We start from the raw sequence: 11,201 nt of genomic DNA on the forward strand, positions 1-11,201 counted from the left end.
TTCTTCTTCTTCTTCTTCTTCTTCTTCTTCTTCTTCTTCTTCTTCTTCTTCTTCTTCTTCTTCTTCTTCTTCTTCTTCTTCTTCTTCTTCTTCTTCTTCTTCTTCTTCTTCTTCTTCTTCTTCTTCTTCTTCTTCTTCTTCTTCTTCTTCTTCTTCTCCTTCTCCTTCTCCTTCTCCTTCTCCTTCTTCTCCTCCTCCTTCTCCTCCTCCTCCTCCTCCTCCTCCTCTGCTCATTATTCAGACAACACGTCTCTTTCTCCTAAGGTGGTGACTCCATCCACCAGCTAAGTGGCCGAGAGAAGGGCTGGCTACAGGCCATTTGTTAGCTGTTCAGGTGTCCCATGGCTGCCTCCATCCTTTATTTCCATGCCTTTTCTTTCAGCTGATGGATTTATGCAATGACTTTACAACCTACTAGGAGAGGAAAACCCATTTTTCAATTGCTCCGCCTGACTAATACAACTCACCCAACCTAACAGATGTCTTACTAATACAGCAATATTCATTTATCTACGTTTCCTTTCTTTTTCAGATGGATCGTGTGAGGAACAACATGGCATAACTCTGCTTAGGGGGACAATTAATATGGAGCTTTTCACCTTGTCAGTTTTATTTCCCTTTCTATATATACACATATGCATATGTACGCTGACATCCCATAGTACACATATGGGTCCTCCAACAGCTGTTATCAGTTTATTTCACAGTTCCCCTGAGAAAGCTGGGGAAATCTGCCCGTGTAGCCATCATCACGCAGAAATGATTGAGAGGGCCTGCTTGAAAAGATGCCCAATCTCTAATGGCCCCTCAGCTCAAGGAATGGGCTGGTGTTTAACCACACAGTCCCCACCCAGAAATGGTCTACTTGGAGAAGTGGATTATCTATTCCTTGCCTTGGGAAGATTTATTGACTAACCCTCACTATGCTTATTACTTAGCAGAAGAGTTAAAGCAGACGAGAAGCACCCTGGCGCGTCTGTATGTGTTTGAAAGACACGTCCAGCAACAAGACGGTTAGCTGGAGAGGGTCTACACTGGCCCACTCTCCAGCCCATCCCTTACAGTATGGCTGGGATACCAGGGAAGAGAACCACCTGCTGGTTAGTCACTTTCACAAAGGGGGTTTCTGGGCCTCATCCCCCCCCAAATGTTCTGATTGGCTTTGGGCCCAGACGTGCCTAAGCACAGGGGCAAAAGAGCAATGTCGCTGGAGGGGAAGGCCGTGCTTTTACACTGAAGTCCAAGAACCTCACTTTGGGCAAAACAAGCAAAGTGTTAGTATCAGCTGATGCTACCAGAATGTTAACACGTAAGCTGTGAGTATATTTTTGATCAGTTTTTTTCCTAAGGAACCTTACCTGAGCCTGAAGCCTAAGCATAACAAGGAAAGATCTGAATAAATATCCAGACAAAATGGACATCTTTGGTACGCCAAGTGTGTCAGTTCACATAGACAGACGGGCATACAGCACAAATGACTGGTCTCCAACATTCTTGTCCCCTGTGTGCCTTCAAAGCCGAAGTGGCAGACCAGAAGCCGAAATCCTTCCATTTGGCTGGTATCAGCTGCCATTTCAGCTCTTCCCACTCAAATTTGTTCTTCCAGTAACCGTCTCATGTCACCATTGTGTAATTTGATTATGTAAGAAGAGTTATTATCTGGGTTTCTTAATGCTTTTTTTTTTTGCCTACAAAATAAGGATCCTGCACAGATCCTGGGCTCTGTTCCTCACAGTACCCCAGTCCAGGATTCCTCTGGATTAGAGGAAACTGTGCTGCTTGGCCACAACGTCTGAGGTATGGTGTGGTATGACATCACAAAGAGACTTGCTAGCATCCAGCACTGTTAAGCACACATGTCTTGTTACGAGCGAGCTTTATTCCAAGGAAAACTGTGGTGGATACTTCTAGAACAGGGGTAGGCAACCTTGGCTCTTTTATGACTCATGGACTTCAACTCCCAGAATTCCTGAGCCAGCTGTGCTGTGCTGTGCTGGCTCAGGAATTCTGGGAGTTGAAGTCCATGAGTCATAAAAGAGCCAAGTTTGCCTACCCCTGCTCTACAAGTTCCAGTTGGCAATAAGGAATTTTATGGAAACTTATTTAGAAAAATAGCGAAATATATCTGTAAATGAGATTATTGCACTATACCTCTCTATGTTGTCATATTCATCTGATCTGACAAGCAATCTTGCAAACTTTCCATGGACTTTACAAATAGTGAAGGTCAGGCCTGGTCAATCAAGGCTTCAGTGGAAATCTCAATGAAACAGACTAGACAGGAAGGTGAAGAAACATGGCGGACGGTTTCTGCATTACTGCTAAAAAAAAACCCTGCCTAAATGTCTACAAGAATTAACTCAAAGAAGGCTTTATCTTACCTTTTAATACCCAACGACACACATTTTTGACCTCAAAACCTAAAAGATTTGGATCTGTAATGTTTATCTTGGATTTCCTGAGGAATTAGTATTGTAATGCTAACATATGGAACGGTTTGTTTAATTTTTATTCTGCACGAGTAAACCTGCTAGCAGGGTTTTATCTACACAAATCTTTATCACTGGTGACAACCCACAAGTAAGAACAAATGTGACGGCCTTGAAGTGGCAAGGTAAGGCATTCTCACAATTTACATAGAGTATGCATGCATTACATAACCCAGGAATAAAATTTGTTCAGATTAAGTGAGCAGGCATAAACACAAATGGCAGTCTTACAATTATTTCTCCAGTTCAGACCAGGCTTTCAAACCACGGATAACTGCTGACAAATCTATGTGACCGGTATAAGGCATTTCTACATCAATTTAAATATCACTCCTGGATTGTGCTCCAAGAAATTAGGAGTTTTTCCAAATCTAAAAGAAATGTTCAAAATATTTCCCAGAGAAATTATTCATTAATACTTTTCTTTTTGGGTTGGCAAGTGTGGCTAGGGAAAATTAGTTGTAAATTTAATCCTATGTCTCTCTCCTATAATTTAATATAGGTGCTAACTAATTCTGGTTATGCTTTCCCCTATTTCTTCTAGTTTATTGTCAGGAAAAGTGTGAATTATATAACACAATCAAATCATGTAAACTTCATTGTGGTTTGTGACTAATAAATCTCTGGTTAGAAGGGCAGTTTGGAAAACAAGTGATGAGCACATGGGATAAATTTAACATTAGGGATTTAGCAAGCATTTAGCAATTTAACTCTGTTTGCATTATAAACAGGTTTTGTAGAAGATATACATTAGGGATTTAGCAAGCACTTAGCAATTTAACTCAGTTTGCATTATAAACAGGTTTTGTAGAAGATATACATAAAGAAAAATGTGGAGTAATTGCAGTCCAATTTATGTATTAGTTGGTATATCTAAGTTAGAAAAAGCTACATTAAAATGACAACCATATCAATCTCACCCATATTTGCTGTCATAGTAAACAGTGATTTATACATTTATTGCACAGGTTAATTTTGTAAGTAGTAATAATGATCAGATGAATATAGAAGACCTACAGTAAGTCAACCAGCAGTGACATTATTTTTTTTTCTTAATTAAGAATTAGGACATTCTTAAACAATGTATCCGGCTGGCTACTTTTGCTCCTTGCAAGGAAAAAAAAAATGCAAACTTAAGTAAAATTTTTCTACCATTCTACCAAACGAATGGCAAAACCGGTGAAGTGGGGTGAATCTAATATCCAACAAATGGAAAGAGATTACATTTGGTTTTCTTTAACTTTTCTGATATTGACCCCCCCCTTCTCTCTCTTCCCCCCCCCCCCATCCACAAACTAACCAGCCAAATCTTTTCTGCATTTCCTTGTGGATCTTGTATCTCAGACTTCAAAACCTGGCCTGGAATGATAGGCCAGTCTTTCGGAGACATTTTACTGAATGGGAATCCCTTGTCCAATTTCCCATCCTGTGGGGAAACAAATCCTGAAGATGCCCTCCATCCTGGGCTCTGCGTAACGTGGGCACGTGTGTGACGTGATTTCTGTGGCGTATGTCTTACCTCCGACTGATGGCCGGCTCTGACGAAAGCACAGACGGGATCGAAGGCTCCCGTTCCACAGGCCAGCAGATGCGTTCGGTTGTATCGGTGCAAAGCACAGATGTGATTGGCACATTCCTCCTATGGGGGAAAAAATAAAAATATAGAGGTAAAAAGTAGGGTTTTTTTAAAAAAAAGCAATTCTATTTCTTATTCTAGGGACATTATTAAGTTTTTAGTTTAGGCCAGGGATCTTCAAACTTGGCAGCTTAAAGACTCGTGGACTTCAACTCCCAGAATTCCTCAGCCAGCCATGCTGGCTGAGGAATTCTGGGAGTTGAAGTCCACGAGTCTTAAAGCTGTCAAGTCTGGAGACCCCTGGTTTAGGCCAAGCTTATAAAAATGCATTACATCAGTTGGATTCAAAACCTGTAGTAAGCTCTTTGAGGGCAAACAGCAGAACCTCTAAGAGTCAGTGCCAATACTTCTCCACTTCTCTACCCGGTATATCTGCTAGGACCATATGGCCTGGCCTGCAGGTCTTCAAGACCTTTTAACAACTCTCCCAAGGAAGGGGAGTGCAGCTACTAGCTGGCCAAGGGTTATGATTCATGAATCAGATCTCATGGTTCTTGAGTAATTGGGAGTTGGCTATTCAAGAAGAGTAACCGATTCCAGGCTGTTCTGTCTGTTTTTAATCTCTCTCATGTTAATCTGGCTTCACTCTGCTTGAGGAGATTATTAGAAGGGGGGGGGGAATTTAAGCAATCTGCTGTAATAATCCAGGTACTGACAGGGAATCCCTGATGAAAATCCACTCTCAGCCGTAGAAGGTCGCTAAGGGATCATAGTCAGTTCGTGATCTTTCAGCCTACAGACAATGGAGGAAGGAGAGAGGGATCCCTTCCTTGAGTCATGGAGGAAAAATAGGAAACATTTAGCCGAGAAAGCAACTGAGAAGGAGCATCTTTATTGGACGCTCTGTGTAAGATCACTGAAGGAGAGATGTGAGTAAAGGAATATAGGACACAAATGGATATTCACAATTACCCCATTTGTTATACTTTCTAGTGACAAACTCTGTCATTTCCTCACATTCTTTTACAGTTAAATAAACCCAAACATTCAGATAAAAGGGGCGTCCCATTACTGAACTGGTTGCTTTCGGCCTCAGAGTGGGATGTTGCTCAAACCAGATTAAAGCAAGATCCTTTTGAACTTTTAATTAGCAGGCAAAAGTCAGCAAAAATACAAGGCAAGTATTTCACAGTTGATACAAACCATCGATCTTCCTTTGATTGTGCATTCTTCCACCTGCTGGGAACTGCTGGGCCAATGAATCTGCAAGAAAACAGGGCTCCATTTAGAAGCTGGTAATAACTACGTATTTTTCTCATTAAATGTTAATGTAATACTTGCTTTTCATAAGGTTTCTTATCATTCAAAGGGTTGTTATTACTGAGGAAGTCTGGGAGTTGAAGTCCACAGATTTTAAAGTTGCTAAGGTTAAGAAAACACACTGCTCCAAAACAACTGCAGTTCTAAAGTTGGCCAGATTAATAAGGCAAAATTATGCACCAAATCATTCTTCCCCGTATGGAGCACTTTGCGTAATGACTGAGCAAACCTCCTTGTTATAAATGCCTCTAAATGCAAAGCCTGCCCATAAATCCATTAATAATACCCACTGGAACGCTTGATTATTCTGCCCTTGAAATAGGAGTCCCTCATCCTTTTAACCAATCTCTCTTTTGTTTCACCATTCAAACTAAGATCGCTTATCAGTAGTATATTTCTCTCTTCTGTTTCTGCGTGATCTCTATGTTGCCACATCTACGCAGCAAAATTCTGCTTTATTACACTGTGGAATCTCTTAGTAATTTGCTGGGCGATGTTTCTTTTCATTATCAAGAACTAACATTGGAAACTAGTATTTGACTGAAGTACTGGATGACAAAAATATGTATGTAGTATGTATGTTTTCTATCCTATCTTCTGTCTGTCTGTCTGTCATCTATCTATCCTATGTGTTTTCTCTCTCTCCCCTCTCCCCCCTTCTCCCCCATGAATTTATATTGCCTCCCAACTCATGGTGACTTACTTGGGTGGCTTATAGGAACAAATGTTAATGTATATTTAGGTGTTCATTAAATTCTGGACATGGATACTAAATCAATGAGCATATAGCAAGCATGTGAGAAATATGGTAGCTTCCCCTTCATACAGTGGTGAACGCTTGAGTGCAGTGGGAGCTGTGCATGTAGTCTTGTAGGATCTGCTAATAACTGAGCAAAGAAGAATCTGACCTAACAGGAAAAAATTAAATAAAATATATTAACAGAGGACAAATAATGCCAAATTATGTGTTCCATCAGAATCTCCCCCAAATCAGAAAACCTTGATCCAGGTTCACAGGGATAGATTAATCAGTTTTAGTTATGATAAAATCAGTTTTCTCAGCTCTTCTTGGAAGTACATATAAGTGATGTTTTATAGAGAACATCTGGAAGTATCTTCTCCAGATTTCCACCTCCAGACGTTTGGCATGTGATGGGCAAAAAATATAATTTTGTATTATGGAATTTTGCATGTTATGGTAGACATCTGATGTATATGCATATGTAGTTGGATGTGTATTGCTTTCATGATATGCAAACATTTTGAAAGATAGATAGATAGATAGATAGATAGATAGATAGATAGATAGATAGATAGATAGATAGATAGACAGATAGATAGATAACCCTATCTATATTATACTGGTGGGAATCAAACCAATCTATTCATAGCCCTGCCCGACACAATATTCTAGATCACCAAACTTCACTTTCTCTTTGCCAAAGAGTATGAAGTTAAATATCTTGCAAACTCAGAGTTTCTCACCAGCAAGTTATTGAGCCAACAAATGGATTTTATCAAGGATAAATCCATCTTCTACTTGACGAAAGCTACTTGGCTAATGTTCTTTTGTACATATATACAGACAGCCCAAAAATAAATTTACAGTTCTTTCATAATGCAGTGCCTTTTCTTGACTGCTAGTCCTTAATTGCTAAATATTTTCCACATAAAAAATGCAAGATGAATTTGTACGACACATAAAGCCAGAAACTAATTGATTATAAATGCTTTCCCCCCCCGCCACACCCCATGATTTTTCCTTCAAGATATACAAACTCTGAAAATTACTCAAAATGATGACATCCATGGCTTGGTACTGAGTACTTGCCAGGATAAAAAAAAAAAAACTTTTGGCAAGCTGTCAATCATAACAGTTTACAGAATCATAGGCTGAAGTATTTTCTAAATTTCACCAGTAATTGTGCTGCATCCACCATAGTTTATATTTTAAAGCGAACCAAGAAAGATAAATAATTTATGCTTTGGCATCTATGTTGAAATGACAGGAGCTCGCTAGCCTGCTAGATCATATGTGGAATGGGACGGAGTGAGATGCCAAACAAAAGCTTCTTTTCAGATCACAACCTGTACGTGATGCAACAGTGAGACAAACAAAAACCCCAGGTGCAGTCCTGTGCTGAATCAAAAAAGCTGGGCTGTCAAAATCAAGACAAGTCATCATCCCGGTCTATTCTTCATTAATCGGATTAGAATATTGTATCTGATTCTGAGGATAGCATTATAACAAGGATATTAGTAAAATGGGGCTGGTCCAGAGAGAGGAACTGGGATGATAATTAAGGAAAAATATGCGAGGAACTTTTGAAGGCATCTTTCTTGGTACACTTAGTTGGAGGTTGTGATTGTTAAGAATCACACCATAGGACTCGGCGGGTTTCTGATCTCGGTAATTTCGGTAAGCAAGGGGCTGACCGATATATGCAGGTGGAGTTCAGAAAGAACAGGCTTTCTTGAAGGATGAATGTCTGTAGTATTTAAATTGTCAGTTGACTGAGGAACAAATCCTATTGCAGCCTCTGCATGCACAGAAATATATGACCAGTGAGGCTCCCCAGTAGAAACTGGCGTGCTAGAGTCAGGGTTATAAACCAAGGGCTTGGGAATCAACCTTGAATGGACAAACCACTATCCAACCTTGGGCCTGATTTCCTTCTTATTCTCTGACAGACCGTTAGCCTGGTGTAAGATTCCACTCTGATTCCTGGATTTTGGATTTGTCTGCATGGAACCTCATGATTGTTTGTTTTTTCTGAACTCCCAGGTTCCTGTGTAATCCTGAGATTAAGGCCTGTTGTGAAGACCTTAGAAGTGACTTCCTGAACTTGTAATTGTTGGCCCAGGATGGAGGTCTGTTTGGCTTGTAGAAGACTGCAGGGACCCAAGATAACTGATAACTGTCGGGTATGGGACAGAATTAAGATGGGTCAGAATTAAATTGTTCCAGAAAACAGGACAAGAGACAATGGGTTTTAATTCAAGGAGAATGATCAGGAAAGCTTGTCTAGTGGTTAGAGCTGTTCAGCAGGGGAATCAAGGATCTTGGGTGGAGATAGATTCTCTACTGGAGAGGCTGGAAGGCCATCAGCTGGGGATGTTGCACTAGATCGGGGGTAGGCAACCTTGGCTCTTTTATGACTCGTGGACTTCAACTCCCAGCATGGCTGGCTCAGGAATTCTGGGAGTTGAAGTCCACGAGTCATAAAAGAACCAAGGTTGCTTACCTCTGCACTAGATGATGTCCAAACTCCTTACCAACTTGCCATTTTATGAGGACAGCCAGTTTGGTCTAGTGGTGAAGGCTAGAAAGTGGGGTGAGTTCAAGTCCCATCTTGGGAATGAAAAAGCAGCTGGGTGACTTTGGGGCAATCACCAGGAGATGGTGAGTTCTAGTCCTGCCTTAGCCGTGAAAGCAACCTGGGTGACATTGGGCCAGTCATTCTCTCTCAGCCCAATCCATTGAGTTATTGTTTTTTTGTTTTTTTTTTAAAAAAATTATTTATAAAACAATTAAAAAGAAACATTGGATTTGACGTGACATTCCAGTATATACATTCTTATCAGATTATACCATATTTTACAATCAATTCATTATCTCTACATATACATTAAATTTTATATACATTATCTATTCTAAAGTAACATACATTTCTATCTTAACATTCGTCTTTAATCCCAGCCGTCCTTTTCAAATTCCTCCAGCGGTAAAATTTATCCCAGGTTTCAAAAAAAATTGATCCACATTTATCTTTTAGTATCATTGTGAGCCTGTCCATTTCTGCACATGCTAATATTTTATGTATTAACTCTTCCTCTGTGGGAATTTCCTTACTCTTCCATTTTTGCGCAAAGGCATTGAGTTATTGTTGTGGGGTTGTTGTTGTGGGGAAAATAGGAGGAGGAAGGTGTGTTGGATATCTTCACTGTCTTGAATATTATATATTATTTATAAAAAAATAATAAAGGCAGGAAACACATCAATAAAAATGATTCGGCGGAGAAATCTAAGGCTACGTAGAGCAGAGGCCGGCAAAGCAGATGATTCCCAGACCCCCTTTGTGTGGTTTCCCAAGTCCCACAAAAGAGGCAAGATGAAAGCAGAAAAGGGGGCAGGGCCCCGCGGGTTCTAAAGTAAACAAATTAAGCAAACAAATTGAACCTTATCAGAATCCATTAATGAGATACGTTCTTGGGCACCCATTTCCCTCTGAGTTTGCTTCCTTTCTCCTGCTCTCATTCCATTAATGAAATCGATTAAGTATGATTATTTCTGATGCATTTAATTCCCCCTCTGTCTGCTTGGCCCCATCCCTTTCTCATCAGTTAACCGTTATTAATTCAATTAACTAGAGTAAGCATGATTAATCCCACAATATTTAATGCATTCCCTGCTTATTTAGTTCACTCCAATTCACTCACTGAAAACCACTGGCGACGGCTGCTCTTCTCTGGGTCTCTTTCTCTCCGTGGGTACGAGAGAGATCAAAGGGTTTGGGGGCCGTTTGGGAAGTCCAGTTGAACCCCACCACCACCACCCCGGTTTCGGTTGCAAGCGAGTGGCTGAGCCCTCACAGGGTACGTGGCATTTTGTACTATTCCCTTCTGGTGCCCTGCTGATTTTATCATGTCTTTATTCGAGTGTTTACAGCTGCAGCTGCCCATTGATCTTGAAACCATATATCCTGCAAATCTGATAAAGATCTTTCTTTAAAGGTTTTCATACTTTTAAAAAAGGCAAATGGAAAAGACTGGGATTTTAAACAATTCACAATGCGACTTAATAAACCAGTGCAGTTTAACTGGCTAACCCACGGGGGCAAACTGCTGTTCCCAAAGTAGCTGAACTATACCATGTATACATCCTATCTGTACCTAGTTTGGGGCAGAAGAATCTTTTACTCTTGGACATGAGGATCTGCTTGGCAGAAAGGAGCGACTATCTCACCTCTTAGGACAGGGATAGGCAACCTTGGCTCTTTTATGACTCGTGGACTTCAACTCCCAGAATTCCTGAGCCAGCATGGCTCAGCATGGAAACCTCTCCCTTTCCCCCCAGCACGGCTGGCTCAGGGATTCTGGGAGTTGAAGTCCACGAGTCATAAAAGAGCCAAGGTTGCCTACCCCTGTCTTAGGGTATCTCACAACAATGGGCCCATGGAGGAGGCTAAACAATCAAAGGGATGTCAAACACAAAAAGAAAATAAACTGCCATCTCTCTTTTAATTACGGTAATTCAGTGGAAAAGTTAGAAATGTAATCTGCCAGGGTAATGAGCCGCCATATAATGAATATTTTGGAATGAGCCTGCTCAGTCAAAGCTCTTGAGGGTGGGTGCTCCTTAAATGCCATGTCTAAACCCTCGAAAATCCAAGCCCCCCCATCCCCCCTTTTTTCTCATGCTTCAAAAATTCAGTTCCTCCATTAGCGTAGGATATGTAAATTGTACTGTACCTCTCTGTAATTTTCACTGACTCGGTCTAAGCTGAGAGAATATATCAGGTTTTTTCCTCCAATAAACAGCCGATCTTGATACTCGTCCACAAGCATTACATGAAGCCCAAGCGATCCAGACGGACTATGAAAAACTGACGTTCGGTTCATATTCCACAGCTCTGAAATACAACCAGACTAGGCGTTACCAACACGGATATAGGGATGGGACACTGGTAACGCTACGTTCACGTTCTTCTAGATGTTAGGAAAATAGCTGCCCTGTCTTGACTTTCAAAATTCTTTAGAGGGCTACATGTAGGTTATCTTATTTCTGTACAACCAAGCATCAATGCATACAAAGA

At 40.7% G+C, this 11,201-nt stretch overlaps 1 protein-coding gene across 1 annotated transcript in view; it reads right to left on the reverse strand.

Annotated features, from left to right (window-relative positions):
• SEMA3E (semaphorin 3E) overlaps positions 1 to 10,968 on the reverse strand; it is a 61,130-nt gene extending 50,162 nt beyond the window's left edge. Inside the window, exons 1-3 of the mRNA XM_015824967.1 lie at positions 10,858 to 10,968; positions 5,269 to 5,328; positions 4,009 to 4,128 (exon numbers count right to left, since the gene is read on the reverse strand). Coding sequence (XP_015680453.1) covers positions 4,009 to 4,128; positions 5,269 to 5,328; positions 10,858 to 10,953 — 276 coding nt within the window. The 5' untranslated portion in view covers positions 10,954 to 10,968. The remainder of the gene's footprint in view (positions 1 to 4,008; positions 4,129 to 5,268; positions 5,329 to 10,857) is intronic.
• Positions 10,969 to 11,201: the final 233 nt, after the last annotated feature.

Source organism: Protobothrops mucrosquamatus, unplaced genomic scaffold (genome assembly GCF_001527695.2).
Source record: "Protobothrops mucrosquamatus isolate PMUCROS unplaced genomic scaffold, P.Mucros_1.0 scaffold2433, whole genome shotgun sequence".
In the NCBI taxonomy this organism is placed as follows: Eukaryota; Metazoa; Chordata; class Lepidosauria; order Squamata; family Viperidae; genus Protobothrops; species Protobothrops mucrosquamatus.